This window comes from Diabrotica virgifera, chromosome 8 (assembly GCF_917563875.1).
Source record: "Diabrotica virgifera virgifera chromosome 8, PGI_DIABVI_V3a".
NCBI classification, from domain to species: Eukaryota; Metazoa; Arthropoda; class Insecta; order Coleoptera; family Chrysomelidae; genus Diabrotica; species Diabrotica virgifera.
In genome coordinates, this window is record NC_065450.1 from 42,130,030 (window position 1) to 42,157,011 (window position 26,982).

Below are 26,982 nucleotides of genomic sequence, written 5' to 3' on the forward strand. Positions count from 1 at the left end.
AAATGATTTATTGTCATCTGGTCAGAGGGAAGAAACATCAACAGATTATCGTTGTGGATTTCTTTTTAGTCACGACACAGGTGGTAAACGATACACACACCAATCGTCGGCCCTTTTCCGAAACCAAGCGCAATACCTTTTGTTCCCAAAATAAATGAAATATTTACCGTTCGTTTTGTTACATTCATTTCAATAATTAATTCCGTCAACATCACAACCGGAATACAGCTACTTTTAGGATATCCTGTATAAAAGAAGGATAGGTAAATAAAAAGATTTAAAAATGTGTAAAAAGATTTTTATTGATTTTTATCAATTTTTTTTCCACAGTGTATTATCAATCTTATTCAGTCTGTACAGAAGATATTCTATAGAAATGACGACAAAATCACAGAATGATGGTGCTAAACTATAAATAAAGAGTAAAATTACTCCTGTTGTGCCGGTCGGTATTGACCATCGTCGTAATTTTCAGGTCTGTCTCTTTCTTCTGGGTGATCTTTTAATCTTTGTTCTAACGCCTCCTAAAAAATACATTATTAATTTATTGTAATATTATCAAATATGCGGAGAGGAAATGTTGGATGGTCGGAGAAGAGCTATTGAAGATGGAAAACTTAATGTTAACAGGTCGAAAATGGAGTATATGTAGTTAGGAGGAAAACGAATGGTTGGAACATCGAATTGCTTTGAGAAATACTAGGATAAGTAGAAGAATTTATATATCTTGGCTTCTACATAACGGAAAATGACATGATCAAGAACAACTTGATTAAGGAAACAGCCGGGGTGACTAGTCTCCAAAAATATGCAAGAACAAAGACTGCAAAATATGAAAATAAATGAATATTGCGAAGAAGGCCAAGTTGGGAAATTAATATAAAAATAGTAAGAACTAAAAAAGGTAAAATGAAATCCAATATTTCCGTAACTTAAAACCCGATCTAAATCCTCTTGCTGCTATCCTATTTTGGCACGATGCGATTTTATTGAAAATATGTAGTAATGAAAAAAGTAGTTTAAATGGATAATAAAAACGATGGAAAATTAAAAAACTTTTATGATCACGAATATGTGGCAAATTGGCAAAATGCGCAGGTACTTTTACTACACAAGAAAGAGGACAAGCATAAACTCAAAAATTACAGACCAATAAGCCTGTTAGCACATCAGTACAAACTGCTTACCAAAACATACAGGGTTTTTGGTAAAGAATGGGTCATAGCTTAACCTTAGATTCCTGAGGTTAATAGGTCGATTTAAGCCAACTTACTTTAGTACAAAAGTTGATAACCGAAATACAGGGTGTCAAAGTTAAACTTTTATTTTATTTATTTTTGAATATTTCCTGACAGGCATGGGAAAACAATACGAAATTTGGTAAGTGGTGCTGGTACTGTAAACCCTATTAAATTATGTTAAACAAACGTTTCTGGCTACTACCAGAGGCGTACGACGGGGGAACGTGAATGGTTGACCCTTCACAAATTCTACGCCACTGGCGGAATTGCTATTTTAGTGCAATTTTTTGATTCTCCAATACTTTCTATGTAAATAACGTACTCTTTATTCGTAACGATAAAGCCATTAGTTTTCGAGATATTTCAAGCTAAAAACGAAGGAGCATAATATAATAATCAACATAAGTGTTATTATTAAATCTAAAAATTATGCTAAAATAGCAGTTTCATCAATGACGTAGAATTTAGGAAGGGTCAACCATTCACTTTCCTCTGGCAGTAGCCAGAAACGATTATTTACCATAATTTAGCAGGATGTACAGTGCCTACACTTTCTGCCAAGTATGATACGGATACGTTAAATTATTATTTTAAAGTATTCTTTTTTTTTTAATAATCTATTCTTTATTTAAAACTTTAATAAATATGTGTGCCCGGTACTATAAAACTATTTGACATAATCTTATGATACTTAGCGGAAAGTGTAGGTACTGTACACCCTACTAAATTATGTTAAATAATCGTTTCTGGTTAATACCAGAGGCGTACGACAGGGGAAAGTGAATGGTTGACCCTTCCCAAATTGTACGACACTGATGAAACTGCTATTTTAGCATAATTTTTAGATTCTCCAATACTTTCTATGCAAATAATATACTCTTCATTCGTAACGATAAAGTCATTAGTTTTCGAGATATTTGAAGTTAAAAATGAAAAGGCACACTTATTTTGATTAATGTATTATGTATGCTCATTCGTTTTTAGCTTCAAATATTTCGAAAATTAATGGCTTTATCGTTACGAATGAAGAGTAGGTTATTTACATAGAAAGTACTGGAGAATAAAAAAATTGTACTAAAATAAAAATTCGCCAGTGACGTAGAATTTGGGAAGGGTCAACCATTCACGTTCCCCCGTCGTACGCCTCTGGTAGTTGCCAGAAACGTTTGTTTAACATAATTTAGTAGGGTGTACAGTACCAGCACCACTTACCAAATTTCGTGTTGTTGTCCCATGCCTGTCAGGAAATATTCAAAAATAAATAAAATGAAAGTTTATTTTAACACCCTGTATTTCGGTTATTATCAACTTTTGTACTCTGGTAAGTTAGCTTAAATCGACCCATTTTAACCTTAGGAATCTAATGTTAAGCTATGGCCCATTCTTTACCAAACACCCTGTATAATTATTAACAGACTATCAAATAAATTCGATAGTTACCAACCTGTTGAACAAGCGGGATTCGGCAAAGGTTATAGTATCTACAATAGAACACCTACCGACAATAAGGACACATCGAAAAGTGTAACGAATACAATAAACCTCTTCATTTGGCATTTGTGGATTACAATAAGGCATTCGATTCCATAGAACTCTGGGTAGTATTAGAAGGAATGAATAATGCAAGGATCGATTCAAGATATAGAATACTCCTAGAATACATATACGACAATGTAACTATGCAAATAAATGTAACAGAGGATCTAACAACGCGCATCAACCACAACGGTATTCCACGTCATATGGTATTCATTGATCTTGAGAAAGCATATGATAGAGTTCCTCGAGAGGTTCTGTGGTGCGCACTTACTAAGAAAGGAGTCTCTGGCGAATATGTAAAGATTGTGAGAGATATGTATGAGGGAGTAACAACTAGTGTTAGGATAGGTGTGGGAGAGACTGATAAATTTCAGGTGAAAGTAGGATTGCACCAAGGCTCGGTGCTTAGTTCTTATTTATTCTCATTAGTTTTGGACCAGATAACAGCGAAACTACAGGGTAGTATTCCATGGTGCCTAATGTATGCTGATGATATAGTGTTAATAGGAAATAGTGAAAGAGATTTAGAACAAAAACTGGAACAGTGGAGACAAGCTCTGGAGGAAAAAGGTTTAAAACTTAGTAGGACAAAAACAGAGTATTTGGAATGTTCATTTAAAGATGGAGTTACTACAAATAAAATGGTATCTTTGGTGAAATGATTGTGAAAAGTAATAGTTTTAAGTACCTAGGATCGGTATTACAGAGTAATGGAGAAATATATGGAGATGCATGCAGTAGAATTAGGGCTGGATGGATGAAGTGGAAAGAAGCGAGTGGTGTGTTGTGTGACAGAAAAATTCCAATGAAGCTGAAGGGAAAATTCTATAAAACAGCAATAAGACCGGCTATGATGCACGGAACTGAATGTTGGGCAGTGAAAAAAAAAGGAACAACGAATGCATGTGGCGGAAATGAGAATGCTTAGATGGATGAGTGGAGTGACAAAGAAAGATAAAATTAGAAATGAGTATATTAGGGGAAGTCTAGGTGTGGCACCAATTGATGCCAAAATGAGAGAGCGTATAGGTTAAGATGGTTTGGTCATGTCAACGTCGAGACGTTAATCACCCAATACGAAGAATAGCTGAAGTGCAGATTCCTGGAAGGAGTAGGAGAGGAAGACCAAAGAAGACCTGGGGGAGACGATAAGGCTGGACATGTTGGTAAAGGGAATTAACCTTAATATGACCCAAGATAGAATTGTATGGAGAAATGCAATTAGGGAAGCCGACCCCGCATAGGGATAAGGCAAAGAGAATGATGATGATGATGATGAGGATCTAACAACACGCAAAATAAGAACGGAGAGAGGAGTTGAACAGGGAGACACTATCTCTCCAAATTTATTTACTCTTGCATTAGAAGATGTGTTGAAGAAGTTACATTGGAAACAACGCGGAATTAAAATTGATGGCAGATTTTTAAGTCATCTAAGATTTGCCGATGACATACTACTCATAAGCCACAATACAGAGGAACTAACCTACATGCTAAAGGAGCTTAAACAAGAATCTGAGAAAATCGATTTAAAAATGAATTTAGATAAAACAAAAGTGATGACTAATCAAAATTTCACAACGATTTAGATGGAAGTGAGGTCGAAAGTGTCGAAGAGTATATATACCTAAGTCATACGATCAAATTAAGCAAACAGGATCAAACGGCAGAGACAACTAGAAGAATCTGAATGATCTGGGTAGGACACGTGGCACGGCAAAACAACGAAAGGTGTGTGTGTGTGTGTGTGTGTTCACAAAGAGGGAATGGCATTAGATAAACTTTTTGCCACAGATATGTGAAAGTTGAAGATTGAAGATGTCATATTAAATTTTTATTTTAGAATCTTTAAGAAATTGTATGACAACGAAAGGTGGACGAGAAAAATTGTACATTAGATACCACGCCAGCACAGTAGTAGTAGAGGAAGATCCACAAAAACGATGGTTAAACGACATCAAAGCAAAACTGGGAAAACCTGGCACATATAGCACAAAATGGAAAAGGGTGGAGAACTCATGGGGAGGCCTTTTTCCAGGAGTGGATACAAACCGGCTGAAGAAGAAGAAGAAAAAGAAGTAATACGTTTTGTAATAGGCCAAAGATTCCTTACCTGTTGAGCTCTGATACCAGCAAAAATAAGGTCCAATCCCTTTTGTACTTCGGCGCTAACTGGTGGTGGGGTTGGCAAATGATCTCCTTCAACATGGAAACCGTTTTCGTCAGCAGTATATTTAGTTTCAATAACTACTCCTTCAGGGGATGTATATGTGAAGTGACCCTGTTGTACTTGCGATTTGATAACTTGTCCTTGCTGGTCTGGATCTGGACCGAGTTCCTTCAAGTAACCTTCTTCTTCAGCGATAATGTTGTTTCCGGTTTCATATCTACAACAAATTAATTGTATTAGTTATGCATGTTATTTCAGTTATACCTATATAGATAGACATGTTATATGTGTGGTTGGGACTTGATCTAAAATAAGTTTTTGATGCGAAGCTTCTATACTGGCGTTATGTATTATATTTTTTGTATAGTAAAATGCTGAGGCGAGCGTCACGGCAGTAGCGCCACGAAATAGCGATACGACACGATTTTAATAAAATTGATAAAGTCTATATATGTTTTATAATGAACTCCCCTCGTCGCGCAAATGGACTCTTCCAACTGTTTATAGCGCCTTACCTAACCTAAAACATTTTAGGTATATCTTTACATTTGAATAAATGCAAATCTTTCGTAAGACTAAGCTATTGTGTTAATTAATCAACATATGCATCAATATCGCTATTATGTAAACTACACCATACACAACATTTCCGCTTTAACACATAGCTTTTGCTCGCCAGATATTATATCTATATTTATTTCGAGTAAAAGTACAACAGTTGGTGATTTATATGCTGCAAAAGGTATTTTAAATTATGGTAAAATCTCACTTATGTGTACACATAAGTCCCAATTATTGTGCTTTACGTGATATAATTACAAGTTGAGAAAAATATCTGAATATATTTCACTTTTGGCAATGTCGATGTGTTTGTTGTTTATCTCAATATATTCACTACCCCCTCCTCTTTAATTTAACGTCTCGAACGTTAAAATCGTAATAATAACAATGAGGATACGATATAGTGTCCTTTTGGCAATGCCATTATTTGTTTTCTATCTCTACGAATTAAATACCCACTCCCTTTTTATTTAACGTCTCGGACGTCAAAATCGTATCAATAACAACGAAGGTATGATGTAGTGCTCTTTTGACATTACCATTGTGTTTGGATTTTCTCTGTTAGCCTCGATATCCCTTTACCTTTCATGCAACGCCTCAAACGTAGCAATCGGACCAATAAAAACGAAGATACGATGTAATGGCGTTTTGACAATGCCACCATGTTTAATTTTCCTATGTCTTTGTATTCACTATCCTCTTCTCTTTCCAACGACCCCTCTTACGTCACGATCCGACGAGCATACACCATAAAAAGAGTCAAAATGGAGCAGAATGGACCTTAGATTTTGGTGGAGGCGTCCATGATATTTCTTATTAGCGCATTCACCAAATCGCAGATTTTAGCGTATAATTTATTGTATGCTCGTTCGAATTTAGTGCGTGCGCCAGTGGCATGCGCCCACATGCCTATAATAAAACAAACACGATCAGTAGTGATGTTGATTATAGTTACTTTCGAGTATTCGTTACAAATCGTTACTTTTGTATAAAGTAATCATTTACAGTATTCGTTACTTTGTTTATTATGATTACTTTTTTTACTTTTGTATTTGAGTACCGGTAATCATATCGAGAATCGTATTTCTCAGTAGGTAGGTATTTTGTATTTTTCCCACACCCACTAAATGACCATACACTATATACTCTTATTGTTTCGCAGACGACCAAATACTAATAGCACAAGACTACGATGATATACGTTACATGACAAGAAAGCTAATAGAGAAATACAGGAAATGGGGACTAGAGATCAACATAAGAAAAACCAAATATATGAATATCGGTGGAATGCAGCAGGACTTGATACTAGAAGGAGGAGAAACAATCAGTAAATGTAACGAATATAAATACCTGGGTATGAAAATCACGAATGATGGAACACTGGACGGAGCCATTAAAGATCGAAATACTCAGGGCAGGAAAGCAATTACGCTCCTAAACTCAGTACTCTGGGACAAGCATATAAAAAACCAAAACAAGAAAAAGATCTATAACGCCGTAGTGAAATGCATCATAACATACAGCTGCGAAGTATGGCCTATGAAGGAAAAAGTAAAACGAATGTTAGAGGTCACCGAAATGGATTTCTGGAGAAGAGCTGCAGGAAGATCAAGAAGAGAACATGTCACCAATGAACGAATACGAGGAATAATGAAGGTCACACATACAATAAATGACGAAATCAATGAAATACAACTGCGATGGTTTGGTCACGTACAAAGAATGCACGAAGACAGAATCCCAAAACAAATACAAAACTGGAAACCGCAAGGTAGAAGAAGAAGAGGTAGACCGAGGAAAAGTATGGTAATCTCTAAAGATCCAATAAGGTGCAAGCTGGAAGTGGACAGCAAAATAATCCAGCAGGAAAGAAGTATCAGCTACCTGGGAGTGCTAATGCACAGTTATGGAGACACAGAAACGGAAGTTGCCCAACAAGTAAACAAAGCCAACAGAATAGCAGGATATCTTAAACACACTATCTGGCGCAACACACATCTACGGACAGAAACAAAGGCCAAGATCTATAGGGCAGTAGTTATGCCAATTATGACGTACACTGCGGAAACAAGACCTGACTCCACAAGTACAAAAAGACTGATGGAAGCGTGTGAAATGAAAATAGTCCGAGATATCACAGGAAAATCATTATGGGATAGACAACGTAGCACAGACCTCAGGCAAAGCTGTAATACAGAGAATATAAATGACTGGACACTGAAAAAAAAAAACAATGGTATAGCCATATAAGCAGAATGGGAGAAGGAAGACTGGTAAAGATAACACGAAATAGATCACCAAACGGTCGAATGAGTATAGGAAGGCCAAGGAAGAAATGGAGTGACAACCTGGATATCTAATGAGGAGGCATACGAAGAAGGAACAGGCGCGTGCCTATAAAGGAAGCAGGAAGAAGAAGAAGTTTTGGATCAGATAACAGCGAAACTACAGGTTAACATTACAGTATTCTCAGGTGCTTAATATATTCTGATTATGTGCTGGTGGTGGGAAACAGTGAAGTGGACTTAGATCAAAAACTGGAACAGTGTAGACAAGTTCTTGAGGAAAAAGGTGTAAAACTTAATAGGATAAAGACAGAGTATTTGGGATGTTCGTTTAAAGATGGAGTTGGAGTTAGGTACAAATAGCGTAATATCTTTGGATGGTGAAATGAAAGGGAGAATTTTAAATACCTAGGATCGGTATTACAGAGTAATGGGGAAATAGATGGAGATACATGCAATATAAGGTTGGATGGATGAAATGGAAGGAAGCGAGTGGTGTGTTGTGTGACAGAAAAATTCCATTGAAGCTGAAGGGAAAATTCTATAAAGCAGCCATAAGACCGGCTATGATGTACAGAACTGAATGCTGGGCAGTTAAAAAGAAAGAGGAACAGCGAATGCATGTAACGGAAATGAGAATAGTTAGATGGATGAGTGGAGTGGTAAAAAAGGATAAAATTAGGAATGTCGTATTCAACATCGAGACGTTAATCACCCAATACGAAGAATTTGCTCAACTGCGGGTTCCTGGAAGACCTGGGAGGGACGCTCATTAAGACGCGATAAATATGTAATACAATTTTCAATAAAATCATTTTGACATAGGTAATACTAACGTTTAATTACAATCATTCCTTATTAATATACAGTGGCGTAACAAACTCCGTCGCCCCCCCCCCCCGCAGAATTGGAAATGGGACACCTTTAAAAAATTACTAAATGCCACAAGTGTAACAAATACCTATATTATGTACAGCCCAGTAAATCAACGTAAAATATGGCGATACCGTGTAATTTTCAGTGTCACCACCGAAGTGGTCAACGTAAGACTTTTCGAGTTATTTATGAGTAAAAATGTTTATTGTTCAACAAAAAAAAAACACGGTTTTTCGCAAATAGTTCAAAGAGTAAGTATTCGATCAAAAAGAATATTGTTAGCAAAAATGTATCCAGCTTATAAAAAAAAATGAAGCAAAAATGAAGTCTATCGACTCAGTAAAAGAAAACCTGTAGCTCATGAAAAGTTTTTCTTATTCGTCAAATTCCAAATCGAATATTTCAACGTGAAATAACCAAAAAAATGAAATACTGTTCGAAGAAACTCATCAGAACTTATTTAAAGTGTTTAACCCGGCCTTGGTCGCTAGGTAGGTTATTACGCGAGTGGTCGCGCGTAAGATTTTCTCTCACATATCCAACTTTTGCCTTTACAAAATTTTACAAAAAAGATGACATAAAATCCTTTATAAAAGGTATATTTATTAAAATCCCTATACAGGGCTACATCAAAGACAGAACTAGTTTTCAATCGGTTGACCGATCATCATCAGTGCAATCCTAAAATGTGTACAACCAGATAAAATGATGCAAAGTATTTGAAATGTTGACTAAGGTTAAATTTTTTTTTTTTTTTTTTTATAGGTTATATTCACTTAGAATCTACATGCAAGCCACCAAAGTAAAAATAACAGGGTAAAAACCCTTTACTTTTTTTTTTACTTGTTATTTTTACTTTGGTGGCTTGCATGTAGATTCTAAGTGAATAGATTCTATAACCTATAAAAATTTTTTAACCTTAGTCAACATTTCAAATACTTTGCATCATTTTATCTGGTTGTACACATTTTAGGATTGCACTGATGATGATCGGTCAACCGATTGAAAACTAGTTCTGTCTTTGATGTAGCCCTGTATAGGGATTTTAATAAATATACCTTTTATAAAGGATTTTATGTTTTTGTAATGGTATACAGCCAACTACAGGAAATTTTTCCTCGTGGATTTGAAAAAAGATGAGGTTTAATCAACGATAAAGCCATTTGCTTTAAAAAGAAACGACGTTTTTCTGTTTTATATTATTATCTTTATATAAAATGTGACTATTGATGCCACCAATATTTAACATTGAAAAATATATGGTAAGTGACCATCTACAACTAACCCGTGAAACAGAATATAGGATTTTTATATCATCGACCACATCCACGGCGCCTTTTACTTTATTTTGAGCGTAACTCGTATAGTTTTTATGCTAGAAACTTTTATAAAAAATAAAAATAAAGCTTTTTTTGAAACATTTAAAAAAAGTTTTTCCCGAATATTGCTTCATTTTTTGGTTATTTCAGGTTGAAATTTTCGATTTGGAATTGGACAAATAAGAATAATTTTTCATGAGCTTCAACTGTGCTTTTACTGTGTTCAAGATTTCATGAATAAGTACACCATTTTCTGTATCTTATAAGCTACATTTTTGCTACAAATATTTTTTCGAAATCTATTATTTAATTCGATAAATACTTATTTTTGAGTTATTTGCGAAAAACCCGTCTGAAAACGTTTTTTTGTTGAAAAATAAACATCTTCACTCGCAAATGACTTGAAAAGTATTAGGATAGATAAAGAAACTCTATAGAAGAACAGATGTTGCTTATAATTAGCCAATTTATACATTTCCGGACTTATTTTAAACGTATGTTTTTCACCTTAAGGAGGGGTGTTACGCCCCGAAGTAAAAGCAACCAACGGCATAAATCCAACTTTGAAGTGGAGTGTTACTAGAACTTGAATCCAAATTGTCAAGCAAATACGTCCGTCGGGACGCTGATAATTTCACTCCAAAACTGTCATTTACTGAGCTATTGGTATAGAATAAAATAGAACAAAAATTACTAAATGATTACATTGGTATTATTCTATGAGATGAGCAACTTTCTTCGTGCACTATCTACTATCAGCGAATATATCGACAATTTTATTGATTCGGATGGACAACTTCATTTTCAATACTGCACTGCTTAAAAACGTATGTATGCAAATAATATAACGACACATTTTTACATATATTAGACAACAAGATGGGCCCCTTGACATATTGAGCCTCCCCGTAAGCTTCATGCTGCGGGGGCCTTTGTTACGCCTTTGGATAATTGTATCGAAATACTAAACGTAGGTAAAGATGAAAGAGAAAACCCATTTTTAGATTTAGAAATATTGTTCTAAAATTCGGCAAATTGCAATTCTCAAATCTTTCAATAGTCACGTACAAAACATTATAATAATAAATAATAGTTTATTGTCGTTACCATAAAATTTTGGTAGGCCGGAAAGGATAGGTTTCTAGATATTATGAGATGATTCACTTTTATGAGATGATTTTTACATAATATCAGATGACAAGATGGGGCCCCTAAGCGATTGGCCCCCCGCAAGCTTCACGCTGCGGGGGCCTCTGTTACGCCCCTGTTAATATACTAAAGAAAATATGACTTACGCAGCTTTGTAATTACCGGCTTCTCCTTGTTCTTTATCGAATCTGATAATTGGTATGAATTTGATAGTTTCTTTTACTCGTGGTTCATATTGCGATTTTTCCTGATGTTGCGGTGGGTTTTGTTGGACAGAATTCTGTTGGTATTGATCTGAGTTATCTTGGTAGTTTTGTGGGACGTTTGTGTCTTGTTCAGCCTGGTTGTCATAGTAGGAATGAGGCCGCCTCTGTGGTTCTGCCGAACAGGCTCCAAACACCAATGCGGCAACAATCTGAAAGTAAAAAAAACAGGTTACTATCATTATCAAATATATAAGTTAATCGTAAGCGATAGCAGGAGAGCAAGGAGAAATAGTCCATTCTTTCACGGTTTTTGCTCTAAATTTAAAGAACCGCTTGGATTGACATGAAATTTGGCATACGCATAGCTTACATGTCAAAGAAAAAAAGTGATATTGTGCTGATGTGTGCTTTTGCCCTGGGGGTGACTTTCACCCCCTCTTGGGGGTGAAAAAATATAAGTCTATAATTAGTCCGGAAATGGATAAACTGACTAATTTTAAGTAACTTTTGTTCTATAGAGCTTTTTCGCCAAGTCAACACTTTTCGAGTTATTTGCGAGTGAATATGTTCATTTTTCAACAAAATAACCACATTTTTAGACGGTTTTTTGCAAATAACTCAAAAAGTAAGTATTTTGTCGAAAAAAACGTTCTTAGCAAAAATATAGCCTATAAAAAAGTAAAAAAATGGTGTACACGTTAGGTCTGTGGATCTCGTAGAACCAGAGTTATAGCCAATGAAAAATAGATTAATATTCACCAAATTTCAAATAGAATATTTCGACGTGAAATATCCAAAAAATTTAGCACTTTTTGGGAAAAACCCATTATAACTTTTTTAAAGTGTTTAAAAAAAGCTTTATTTTTATTTTTACAAAAAGTTTCTAGCATTAAATTTAAGCAAGTTACGCTCAAAATAAAGTTGGTCCCTTTTGTTTTTGCAAAAAAAATCGGGAAGACCACCCAATAATTAGCAACTTAAATGAAATTAATAGTTAGCGCTCCACAAATTATTTTACTTATGTTGTGTTTATATGATCTGTAAGTTTTATCGATTTAAAGTGCTTATTTTTGAAAAAATTTGGTTTCAACGTAAAATTTTTAAAAATTTAAATTTTGAAAAATATGCTTTTTTTCAAAATAACTTAAAAATTTTTAGAGATACCAAAAACCTCGAAAAACAAAAAAAGTCAGATTTGCTTTTCTGAATATGATGTATTTTTTTGTTTTTCTGTTAGACAAAAATTGATTGAGATTTGGTGTTTCTAAATTTGCATACATTCGTGATCAGTGACTCGTTCAACCCCTTTTAACTACAGCCCTTTCAATAATCAGGACTTTGAACCGATCAAACTTACAGATCATATAAACAATATATACCCGAGTCAAGAAACTTGTAAAGTCGTAACGATTAAGTTCATTTAAGATACTAATTAGGGGGTGATTTTCTCGATTTTTTTACCAAAACCAAAAGGGACTAACTTTATTTTGAGCGTAACTTGTTTAATTTTGATGCTAGAATTTTTTTTATAAAACAAAAATGAAGCTTTTTTTAAACACTTTAAATAAGTTGTAATTAGTTTTTCCCCGAAATGTGCTTCAATTTTGGTTATTTCACGTTAAAGTATCCCATTTGGAATTTGACGAATAAGAACCTCCTTTTCATTAGCTATAACTCTGCTTCTACTAAGTGTAGAGACGTGATATATTCACCATTTTTTTAAATATTTTATAGGCTATATTTTTCTTAAGAATGTTTTTTTGACAAAATACTTACTATTTGAGTTATTTGCAAAAAACCGTCTAAAAGCGTGGTTATTTTGTTAAAAAAATGAACATATTCACTGCCAAATAACTCGAAAAGTATTGACTTAGTGAAAAAACTCTATAGAACAAAAGTTACTTAAAATTAGCCAATTTATCCATTTCCTGACTTTCTTTGGACGAATCTTTTTTCACCCCCAAGAGGGGGTGAAAACCACCACGAGGGCAAAAGCACATATCGGCACAATATCACTTTTTTTCTTTGACTTGTTAGTTATGTGTATGCCAAATTTCATGTCAATCCATGCGGTTCTTTAAAAGTTAGAGGTTTTGCAATATTTTACCGTTAAAGAACGGACTAAAAAGGATTAGCAAATGTGGTAATAAAAATGTGCAAAATTTAGGGGATCTAAAAATTCTTTTAGTAAAAATAAACCAAAAAGAGCAACTTAGCGAAAGCTTATGGACACGTTTTGGAGGTAATCAATTCTTTTAACAACAAAAATTCCACAGGAATTGAGGACATGCCAGTTTCACTCCTAAAGGAATGTTCATCATAATTAGTTCCTTTTATAACCGAATTAATTAATTATTCAGTGAGTACCTACATACCGGAAAATTCGCCGATATTTTAAAAACTTTTAATAGTACCGGTTTATAAGAAAGAAAGAAAGGTGCAAGAAACGTATTATCATATTACAGAGGCATATCTATATTAAGCGTTATCGCAAAAACTTATGAAAAAGTAGTGTATAATATAATTACGTCATTTTTAAATAAAACAAAAATCCTTAGTAGTAAACAAAACGGATTTCGACAAGGACGCTCATGTGAAACAGCTACAGTAGATTTAATTCAAGTTATTCATGAAAAAATCGATCAAAATTTGTACACTTTTGGAATATTCTTTGATCTCTCGAGGGGCTTCGACTGTCTTGATCCAGTATGTCTAAAAGAAAAACTTATAGCTATAGGCATTCGCGAACCAGTTAACTCATGGATATATTCGTATACAACGAATATACCACTTTTTGTGTCTATTAATAATATTTCACCGGAAATCTACTATAGGAATTTAGGAATACCCGAGGGTGGAATACTAGGTCCACTACTGTTTTTACTTTATATAAATGATATGCCTGAATATATCTCAGAAAAACATATTCATGTATGCAGATGATACCACCATACTTGTCTCAGCGGAATCCTTCGAGTTAGCACATTCTAAGGTCAACAAATGTAATCTTGTCATTTAAAACACAGGCATCGGAAAGTTTAAGAGTATTTGTCCTACAAAAACGAATAATTCGAACAATATTTGGTTTACGCTTTATGTAAAGAGAGTTGTCGACAATGTTTTAAAAATAATAACATTCTTACGTTTGCTTCAATATATATCTATAAGTTATCACACACGTTCAGTAAGTTAAATGATCTTAACAGCAAATGACTTACACGCATATAACACAAGAAATGCCGGGATAATTTATCTTACCCGTCATATTCATACTAATTTTAGAAAATCTCCTGAATATTCAGACTCCCTACTTTTTGATGATTTATATGATTTATACAATAATTGTTGGCAATTTATTGTTTATTTGTCTTGTACTATATATTACTTTTGTTTGTAATTTACTGTAATTTGTACTGTTTGTAATTTATTGTAATTTTTGACATGCCCTATGCATACGTATACCTATGTACCAAAGGGTTAATAAACTTATCTATCTATCTTCATTTTATGGACACAATATCTTCATTTTTTATCTAGATCCTTGTTATGACTTCCCCTCTTACTGATAACCATGGTTTTTGTTTTGTTTATGTTTATTGTTAAACCAAACTGTTCTAAGCTACAGTAGATTAAAGATCGGAATGAGAATATAATAACTGAAGAAGACCAAATTATAAAAATATGGAAAGAATATTTTAAGCAAAGAAACGACAACAACAGAAAGCAAAAAAGCAAATATTAGGCAATACATCCACAGAAAAACAAGATGTAATTAGGGACAATAAAAAATACAAATGAATGAAGTGGAAGATGCCTTAGCCCAACTAAAAATAGGCAAAGCTGCAGGTATAGATGGATTAGATGCTGAGTTATTGAAATATCTGTGAGAATTGGGTAAAAAGGAAGTTTATGAACTGTTAAACCTAACATGGAAAACTAAAAAAATATCGAGTGACGAACACGGCTGTAATACTACCTATACACAAAAAAAAATGAGATTCGAAAGAATTCACAAGGAAAAAGTTTTCCTGTGGTTGGCTGTATACCATGTAATACAAAAAAACAGTAAAATCCTGTATAAAAGGTATATTTAAAAACCCTCAAAAGGGCCACATCAAAATCACATAACTAGTTTTCGGCTGGTTTACCAGTCATCGTCAGTGCTTACGTGCAATGTACATGCTAACCACCAAGATAGTATTTAACAAAAATATTAGGGTCAAAGCCCAGTAAAAGAAGTCCGTCAAGGAAACATTGGTTTAAAAAGCTACATAAAGTATGGATGTTTAAAATATTAAGCTAATCTGCCCCAGGTAACATCTGAGATGTGGATTTGACTTGTTTACATGTTGAATGTATGAGGGCAAGTTAATATTTTTGTTAAATAGGTACTATCTTGGTGGTTAGCATGTACATTGCACGTAAGCACTGATGATGACTGGTAAACCAGTCGAAAACTAGTTATGTGATTTTGATGTGGCCCTTTTGAGGGTTTTTAAATATACCTTTTATACAGGATTTTACTGTTTTTTTTATTATCCGTGAGAATGTCGAAATTACAGAGCTGCTCTGTTCAACATTAAAGTCTATGAAATTATCCTAGAACGGAAGCTCCGAAATTTAGTCGAGCCTAGATTAGCAGAAATTCAAAGTGGTTTTAGGTCGGCACATAATGTCCAGGACCATATCTTCACTCTGCAGCAGATCATAGAAAAAGCAATACTAAAAGATGAAACGGTATATTTGGGATTCCTAGATATAAAAAAGCTTTTGACATGGTGAGCAGAGAGGGAATATGGCATAGCTTGACAAATAAGGGAGTAGATATATAATTGATAACCAAAGTCTAGAGTTTGTATTGCAACACCATAAATCAGGTAAGAACAGGCAATCTTATTTCCAGCAAATTTATGAATAACGACGGAGTCAGACAAGGAGAGGTATTGAGCCCACTACTATTTATCCGTGTAATTGACAAAGTAATTAAAAAGTGCTGGTCAAAAACAAATAAAAATCGAAGCCTGTGTATTTGCAGACGATATTGTTATTGTGACAAAGACTGAAAAAGCTCTGGAAGAAAATATAAAAAGCTGGGAGACAGAATTAAAAAAATACAACCTAATAATAAATATGGAAAAAAGTGATGGCAATATCCGACAAAGAAGTTGACGTGAATATTGAAATCAAAGGCAACAAAATAGAACAGGTAGATACATTTAAATAGAAATACCTTGCAATTTTAAATAAGAATGGGGTACAAAAAGATGAAATTGGAAATAGAATAAAAAGTAACGAAAAGAACATATCATTCCCTGTATAAAAATTTCGTAAATAAAAATGAAATAACACGGAAAACCAAAATGGCAATCTTTACAACAATTTACGTACCTATCACTGCATAATATGGAGTAGATAATTGCGGGTATTGACCGACAAACAAATAAAGAGATTACAAGCCGCGGAAATGAGGTACCTATTTAAGAACAGTCGTGGGAGCTAAGAGAACTGATAAAAGACGTAGCGAAGATATTAGACGAGAATTAAAAGTAAAAATTAAAGGAAAAAATCATGAAAAGAAATTAAAACGGACTGGACACTTAAAGAAGTGTGGGCCGCCGTACAACTTCTTGGCTTAAAAACCTACGCCAATGGTTTGGAAAAACTAGTACTGAACTATTTCGTGCGGCTGTAAATAAGACAATGATTGTTAATATGCTGGGCAACATGAGAGCCAACGATCGACAAGCAGTCTCGGCACCTTAAGAAGAAGAAGGACACTTATTTAGAATGAATGACACCAGACAAGCTAAAATGATATGGGAAGCGAGGCCGATAGGGAAAAACATGAGAGGCAGACCAAGGAAAACCTGGAATACAAGTGTGATGAAAATATTGAAGAATAGAGGAAAATTGTGACAGGAAGTCAAGGAATTAGCTAGAGTCAGAAAAAAGTGGCGTATGTTCACAGGTAATAATTAGTAAAGAAGACAGCTTCCGGTATAAGAAGAACATCGATTATGTATGTATGTAAATATCGGGTAAGTAATAGCATGATACTATAAATAACAAGATAATATATTGCACATCCTGAAGTCGTGACGTAAGTGGAGACCTGCAAGTTCATAATGGGTCGTAATCATTCGTAAAGTCCGATTATAGGGGAGTGCATATATATTTTCACTTCGGAAAAAATCAAACAAGATAGAACTTTTTGTAATTTCATTAAGAAATGTTTAATAAACAACAAATTAAAAAGTTCTACTCGAGAAGTGGGTGCTTCATTTTTTATTAAACAAGTGAACTGCGAAATTAGATGTTTTTTCAAATAACTCCGAAAATATAAATTGTAGAAAAAAACTGACTTGACCGTTGAAAAATTTTATAAAATAACTTTTTATAAAGATTTTTCTAAAATTAAATCTGTAGCTTCCATAATTTTTTATTTATAACTCTATGTAAAGTCACCCTTCTGACAAACATTGGCGCACTGTAAACTAGCGTGCGGCGAAGTGCACGGTTGAGTTATTTTAATGTAATTCTTTAACTAATGGATCAAATGAAATTTTATAAATTGATTATGAAAGAAGAATAATTTAGCTATCTTATGGTTGTAATAAAAAGAAATAAAATATATGGGCATAAGTATGGTGTGGGCGGAAAGTGAGACTTACATGAATTTGGTTTAAAAATGATTTAAAAATGTGTAACTAATACAATTTTTCTTATAAAACTCTCAATTTTGCACAGATTACCTTTCAGACATCTTACTAAATGATGTTTCTCTCAAAAAAAATCTCAAAAATTTAATTCAAATGATACGACGTCTCAAAAAATGTAATTTTTAAAAACTTCGTAGTTTGACAGAGTTACCACCACTTTAAGACGGTATTACTCAAGTTTGAACAGATTTATTACAGTTTTATAGGTGCTTTTTTAAAGTTTAGGATGTAATCTTTAAAATGCACTAAATTATTTTACTTTAGAAATGAAATAAACTATTTCTTTTTGAGAAAATTAAGAAAGATAACAAAAATGTAATACAAAAACCGAAAATTACCAGTTAAAAAAATGTTTATACATAGTGATCAAAACTTTTTTCTATAAAACTTACCTAAAATACATTTAATAATAAGCTCCAACAATAATAAATATTCAACAAAAAAAAATTTTTTTAGCTCTTATACAGTATGTCTGCGTAACTTGAAACCTATTGATAACTTTTTTATTATCAGTTTTACAAAAAAAAGTTATTCTTTATAAAATACTCTGCACCGTATATAATCTAAGATGCAACCATCAAATGTCAAATTTTATTAATTTTATACGAGGTATGTCAAAAAATATGAATTTCACTCAAGAGTAAAGTACCTTTATATTTCACAATATCGAAAATTGTTATTAAGAAAAGTTGTTTGGAATTAAAAATATGTTTCAGTGTTCAATTACATCCTTTTAATTAAGATATTGTGAATAATAAAGGCACTTAACTCTTAAGTAAAATTCATATTTTTTACATGCCTCGTATAAAATTGCAAAAGTTTGATATCTGTTAGTTGTATCTTAGATTTTAGACCAGGTAGAGCATTTTATGAAGAATAAGTTTTTTTCGTAAAATTGATAATAAACTAGTTATCATAATTGTAATAAAATGATGATGGGTATCCGTAATTTGAGAAAAAATTGAAAAATTTTTATTTCGATTAGAATGATGTAATTGTATATTAAAACATAGTTTTTAATTTCAAACAACTTTTCATAATATCATTTTTTGTTATTCTGGAATATGAAGGTACATACTTTACTCTTTAACGAAATTTATATTTTTGACATAACTCATATAAAATTGATAAAATTTAATATATGACGGTTGAGTTTTAAATTTTTGACTATCCAGAGCATTTTATGAAAAATAACTTTTTTTCGTAAAATTGTTAATAAAAAAGTTTTGCATGTGGTTCCTAGCTACGCAGACATACTGTATAAAAGCTTCTGTAAAGAATTTTTAAATTTTATTCAGCATAATCAAAAAAGTAAATTCGGATTCAGCATAATCAAAAACAAAATATAAACATATTTGATTAAACTAAAATGATGAATTCAACGATATTTTTAAAATTATTTATATAAAACAATTGTTATTGTTTAAACAATTAATAAACAATTAGCGGCCAAATCTGCGAGTACAACTTTTATTTTAACATGTATATAAACTAACAAAAAAAGTTTTAGAAAAATATAAGCTTGTTTGATTTTTTCCGAAACAATGCATATTTTTGTGCTAGTTGCACTCCCCTTATTAGTTTGAATTGTTTGCGGCTGTAAGCTAAGTGTATTTTTAGTCTAGTAAAATAAAATTACACTACATGTAAATCAAAATGTAAATTCGTACAGGTTGAAACAAATTTTATATCAAAGTTTAGGTGGGTACAAAAGATATTTTCAAAAAAGTATCCAAATCATACAAGGGGATCATTGTTTAAATAATTAAAAAGGGGTCATTTTTGCAAAAAAATTACTTTTTTAACTGCTGAGGTCATTCAATTATTAATGAAGGTCTATAGAACTGTTTTCTGTAAAGTTGAAGGGTAAATCTTTCACATAAGACTTACTAAATTAAATTTGACCCCCTATTTATTTAAATAATTATACATAAAACTTTAAAAACAAATTTGCAAAAAATTATTTTTAGCTTTTTAAATAAGCACTATAAAATATCTTATGTTACAGGATAAGTTGAGCTATGATATCAGTATTATTAAAAAAAAATTGGTCCAAAAATATTTAATATTTTTTGAGATATTGAATTTGTTTATTAAATGTTACTCTATTTTCAATTGAAAAAACGCGGTTGTTACCAAAGAAATAATTACCTGTCTTAAATCTTATTATTTTTATTTTTATGTATATTTTCGACAAATGTATTGATAAATTCAAATTTCAATTAAACTTCCCCCTAAAATGGCATTTGAAAATAATTCAAATTTGTTTATAATTTATTTTTTTAATAACGTCGCGGGGATTAAATATTTTGAAATGCCGTTTCGATAATTGGGTTTCTGGGAATTTTTCACTAATTAACAAATTTTTTTGTCTTTTTTTCCTCTTCTTTTTTTTTCTTGGCATTATATTACTACGGGCCCTTTTTGGGTTAAGTTTCATTAAGAATGTCGAATCTCTAAGTTGTAGATTCTAGACCTAAAAATATTAAGATTGGTCTAAAATCACTTAAATAAAATGTGGCTACTTACTGAGTTACAGGGTGTTTTATTTACAAATTTAAAAAATTTTTTTACCAAGTACTTTCAAACTATTTGACATATCCTTATCATACTTGGCAGAAAGTGTGGGTACTATACAGTCTACTAAATTGTGATAAATAAAAGTTTCTAGCTACCACCAGAGGCGTACGACAGGGGCCAGTTAATGGTTGACCCTTCCCAAATTCTACGCCACTGAGGGAATTACTATTTTGCGAAATTGTTCGATTCTCCAATACTTTCTATGTAAATAATATACTCTTTACTGGTAACGATTAAGTCATTAGTTTTCGAGATATTGGTCGTTAAAAATAAAACGGCATAGTTATTTTGATTCATTCATTCATTCATTTTAAATTTCCAATATCTCTCAAACTGATGACTTTATCGATACCAATAAAGTTATTTACATACAAAGTATTGGAGAATCGAAAAATTTCGCTACAATAGTAATTCACTCAGTGGCGTAGAATTTGGGAAGGGTCAATCATTCTCTATCCCCTGTCGTACGCCTCTGGCACTAGCTAGAAACGTTTATTAATCACAATTTAATAGGGTGTATAATAGCCACACTTTCTGCCAAGTATGATAAGGATACGTCAAATAGTTTTAAAGTATTTGGTAACAATAATTTTTAAATTTTTAAATAAAACACCCTGTAACTCAGTAAGTAGCCACATTTTATTTAAGAGATTTTAGTTAAATCTTAATATTTTTAGGTCTAGAATCTACAACTCATAGATTCGACATTCTTAATAAAATTTAACCCTAAAAGGGCCCGTAGTAATATAACTCAAAGAAAAAAAAAGAAGAAGAAAAATGACAAAAAAATATTGTTAATTAGTAAAAAATTCCCAGGAACCCAATTATGGAAACGGCATTTCAAAATACTTAATCCCCGCGACGTTATTAAAAAAAAATTTAAAACAAATTTGAATAATTTACAAATGCCATTTTAGTGGGGAGTTTAACTGAAATTTGAATTTATCAATACATTTATCGAAAATATACATAAAAATAAAAATAATAAGATCTTAAGCAGGTGAATATTTCTTTGGCAACAACCGCGTTTTTGCAATTGAAAATATAGTAACATTTAATAAACAAATTCAATATCTCAAAAAATATTAAATATTTTTCGACCAATTTTTTTTCCTTAATACTGGTAACATAGCGCAACTTATTCTGTAAAATAAGATATTTTATATTGCTTATTTAAAACGCTAAAAATAATTTTTTGCAACTTTGTTTTTAAAGTTTTATGTATAATTATTTAAATAAATAGGGGGTCAAATTTAATTGAGTCTTTAAGTCTTATGTGAAAAATTTACCCTTCAACTTTGCAGAAAAAAATCCTATAGACCTTCATTAGTAATTGAATGACCTCAGCAGTTAAAAAAGTAATTTTTTTGCAAAAATTACCCCTTTTTAATTATTTAAACAATGATCCCCTTGTATGATTTGGATACTTTCTTGAAAATATCTTTTGTACCCACCTAAACTTTGATATAAAATTTGTTTTAACCTGTACGAATTTACATATTGACTTTTTTTTATTTTATTAGGCTATTTATATTTGACAGGAATCTCGACACTAAATTTTTTTCGAATACATTGAAGTTTAATGCTATTTTGTTAATTGAATAATTTCATCACATAATGCATACAAATCCCGTTTAACTTTAACAAGAACTCAAATTCAAATTCAGATCTCCAGTTACGTCATCATGCGTGAACTCGGACGTATTTGCGCTACGGGAAGATACTATCTCGTTATTTATAGTATCATGAGTAATATTTTGCGATGTATACCTATTATAGATAGTGTACGCTCGTCTTGAAACACTCTGTATCTACCAAAACTAAAAGTTGTTTAATTATAGGTGTACATATATAGATATGTATATCCTGCGTAGTGTTCGATCCAAACTGAAATTGAAATTTCACAGTTTTCTTTCGCTTGAAGATGAGATAAGAAAATACGCTCCATTGTGTACGAGTTACGTAACTTTTAGTGATGGTTTCGAATAATGTCTACATTCTTCATTCTTTACTACAACCTTGACTCAAATGGAATGTTGATACAAAATAGATAACCAACGATTCACATTTTATGCTGCCTCATTTCACTTTCAGATTATAGATTTGTGTTTCTTAATCTTTTATTAAATACGCAGATGTAATTGGAACGATATAGCGATGGTTTATTTCCAGCTCGTTATAAGATTTTTAATCGATGACTGACTTTTAAGATGTCAGTGTAAGACGAATTTGCAAAATGCGAATTTCAAAAATTGCATACGAAAGCTGCTCTCTTCACATTTAAAATGCATTTTGATTTTTATCGATAGGACACTCTGATCAACAGATATCGAATATTTACCGTTTAGTTGATACATATTTTATATAAAAAAAAATGATTTCGCGCGTAACTGACATTCAAAATCGTCGGTCACTTCAAGCGTTATTTCTGAGAAAACACACAAAAAATTCTAATAAACATTTTTGTTTAAAATTATTTCTGATACATTTGAATGGGTTAAAACCAAAGTGGTGTAAGCCATATTTTTGAAATGATGCTTTGCTTTATAAACTTGATATATAGTCTATATATAATATAAACCTATTGGAAAAAGTGGTTTTTACTGTATTACTGAAGCCTGATTCTCATTAGACGTGCAAGGAACCGGATCGGCAATGGAAAGGCACGGGCAAGGTTTTCGGAGCCATTTCACACTGCGAAAAGCTTGCCGCGGGTTGGTTGCTTTGTGTAGTGAACAATGTTGAAATTCAACGTTAATAAAAATTGCTCTAATATTAGGCAAAGAAACAGAAAATGGAAACAGATATTGCAAAAATAGAAAAAGACGTTGTTGGGTGCTTGAAATGCTAAAGAAACGCACAAAAGAAGGAGAATTTGCAACCTTACACTCTGAACTTTTGGACGACCAGACAAATTTTTTTTAATATAACCGAATGGCAGTAGATGAATTTAACATGTTATTGCTGCATATTGAACCATAATATTCAACCTAGTTCTTGAGTCACTCATCAGAAAAACCAAAGAAACACCAAGACAGTACAAATTGCTGCATATGCAGACGCTACACTTTAACACGACTAACTGGAGCGTTCAAAAACATTGATCCTGAAGCACGAAAAAATGAGCTTTAAATAAACGAAGCAAAAACTAATTACATGACCGTCAAAAAAACACCTGACAATGAAAATTATATCACAATAGACAACTATACTCTTGAACGTGTGGATGCCTTCATATATCTGGGCACAGAAATCAGAAGAATTCCGTAAGGATCGAAATTAATGCACGTATTTCCAGAGGGGAATCGTACATAGTTTGCTATTAAAAGATTGATGACATCGAAATTATTATACAAAAGAACCAAAATGACTGTCTACAGAACATTGATATGTCTATTAAGCCAGATCATCCATTTCATAAGTCCATATTTGGAATAGTTTCATATTTTTTTTGCTAATTTTTTGCTAATTTATTACCACAAAAACAAATTTTTTGCTCCACCCCTAACCGAGAAACAATGGTTGATGTAGCTTAATATTATGTCACATCATCGATAGACATATCTCGCGAACCTAAAGAGCTAGAAAATCGTACGACGCGGCATATTTTTTTGCTAATTTATTGCTGTCGATCTGCATATGCAACATACCCCAAAACCATCCCTGCTTCCCTTACAGCTAAATAACACCCCCAAAAAACAACGAAAAATCTTGAAAAATGATTTTTGTGATATAGTTGACGGTTGATATTTAATTTCTAATTTTTTGCTGACATTAGCCGTAAAAAACAAATTTTTTGCTCCACCCCTAACCGAGAAACAATGGTTGATGTAGCTTAATATTATGTCACATCATCGATAGCCATACCTCGCGAACCTAAAGAGCTAGAAAATCGTACGACGCGGCATATTTTTTTGCTAATTTATTGCTGTCGATCTGCATATGCAACATACCCCAAAACCACCCCTGCTTCCCTTACAGCTAAACAACATCCCCAAAAAACAACGAAAAATCCTAAAAAATGATTCTCATGATATGGTTAACAGTTGATGTTCAATAAGAAATTTTTTTCTATGATAAGTTCTATCGATCCAAAGCTTATTTTAAATGTTTTTTAATGATACTTATACACGTATTATAAAAATTGAGTTATCCATCGCATTTTTTCGGTATGTCAAAAAAAAAGTGTTTCATTTTTTGTTTATTACATTTTCTGTTATATGTATCTCGAAAACTGCTCGATGGATTTTAATGATCCTCATCTCTTTTTATTTTGTTAAACGTGCAAAAATATGAATTTTTCATTTTACCATATCAATGTATATCGAACCATATCTCCGAGATTTATCGATCGATTTTTGACTATTATTAAATATAAGTCACTTCGATACCACTCCGGCTACACTCATAAAAAAAGTAGTTACCGATCTTAGAAAAAGCATTCTTGAACGAAGAAAGGCTGTTTTCTAGAGCCAAGAGTAAAATAAATTACAACCAAGAATTTTTTTTCAATACATTCTTATGAAGAATAAGTTCTTGGCTATAGTTTATTTTACTCTTTGCTGTAGAAAACAGCCTTTCTTCGTTCAAGAACGCTTTTTCTAAGATCGGTAACTACTTTTTTATGAGTGTAGCCGGAGTGGTATCGAAGTGACTTATTTTTAATAATAGTCAAAAATCGATCGATAAATCTCGGAGATATGGTTCGATATGCATTGATATTGTAAAATGAAAAATTCATATTTTTGCACGTTTAACAAAATAAAAAGAGATGAGGATCATTAAAATCCATCGGGCAGATTTCGAGATATAACAGAAAATGTAATAAACAAAAAATGAAACACTTTTTTTTGACATACCGAAAAAATGCGATGGATAACTCAATTTTTATAATACGTGCATCAATATCATTAAAAAACATTTAAAATAAGCTTTGGATCGATAGAACTTATCATAGAAAAAAATTTGTTATTGAACATCAACTGTCAACCATATCATGAGAATCATTTTTTAGGATTTTTCGTTGTTTTTTGGGGGTGTTGTTTAGCTGTAAGGGAAGCAGGGGTGGTTTTGGGGTATGTTGCATATGCAGATCGACCGCAATAAATTAGCAAAAAAATATGCCGCGTCGTACGATTTTCTAGCTCTTTAGGTTCGCGAGATATGGCTATCGATGATGTGACATAATATTAAGCTACATCAACCATTGTTTCTCGGTTAGGGGTGGAGCAAAAAATTTGTTTTTTACGGCTAATGACAGCAAAAAATTAGCAATTAAATATCAACCGTCAACTATATCACAAAAATAATTTTTCAAGATTTTTCGTTGTTTTTTGGGGGTGTTGTTTAGCTGTAAGGGAAGCAGGGATGGTTTTGGGATATGTTGCATATGCAGATCGACAGCAATAAATTAGCAAAAAAATATGCCGCGTCGTACGATTTTCTAGCTCTTTAGGTTCGCGAGATATGGCTATCGATGATGTGACATAATATTAAGCTACATCAACCATTGTTTCTCGGTTAGGGGTGGAGCAAAAAATTTGTTTTTTACGGCTAATGACAGCAAAAAATTAGCAATTAAATATCAACCGTCAACTATATCACAAAAATCATTTTTCAAGATTTTTCGTTGTTTTTTGGGGGTGTTGTTTAGCTGTAAGGGAAGCAGGGGTGGTTTTGAGGTATGTTGAATATGCAGATCGACAGCAATAAATTAGCAAAAAAATATGCCGCGTCGTACGATTTTCTAGCTCTTTAGGTTCGCGAGATATGGCTATCGATGATGTGACATAATATTAAGCTACATCAACCATTGTTTCTCGGTTAGGGGTGGAGCAAAAAATTTGTTTTTGTGGGAATAAATTAGCAAAAAATTAGCAAAAAAATATGACACTATTCCAAATATGGACTTATGAAATGGATGATCTGGCTTAATAGACATAACATTGATTAGACTCGTATGGTTGCGAAACCTGAGCAATGACGAAAAGGGATGAAGCCCAACTCAGTACATTCGAGAGAAAAATACTGAGAACAGTATATGACCCGGTGCAAGAGGAAGACAGCACATGGAGAATCAGTAGAAACCACGAGGTTCATGAATTGAATGAAGGTTACGATATTGTACAATTTGTGGAAAGTCAAAGACTGTCATGGCTGAGACATGTGCAGAGAAAAGAAAATGAATAAACGACAAAGAAAATATTACAATGGAAGCCGATGAGAAGGCGAAAAAAAGAAGAAAGGGCCAGAACGAGAGGGATGGATGACGTGGAAGACGACATGAAAACCATGAACATAAGACAATGGAGAAAAGTACACAAGAGAAATCCGA

The 26,982-nt window shown here is 32.7% G+C and overlaps 1 protein-coding gene across 1 annotated transcript in view; it reads right to left on the bottom strand.

Moving 5' to 3' along the window:
* Positions 1-282: 282 nt before the first annotated feature.
* LOC114336407 (endocuticle structural glycoprotein SgAbd-2-like) overlaps positions 283-26,982 on the bottom strand; it is a 46,782-nt gene continuing 20,082 nt past the window's right edge. The window contains exons 2-4 of the mRNA XM_028286764.1: positions 11,290-11,558; positions 4,894-5,167; positions 283-524 (exon numbers count right to left, since the gene is read on the bottom strand). Of these exons, the coding sequence (XP_028142565.1) occupies positions 429-524; positions 4,894-5,167; positions 11,290-11,558 (639 nt within the window). The 3' untranslated portion in view covers positions 283-428. The remainder of the gene's footprint in view (positions 525-4,893; positions 5,168-11,289; positions 11,559-26,982) is intronic.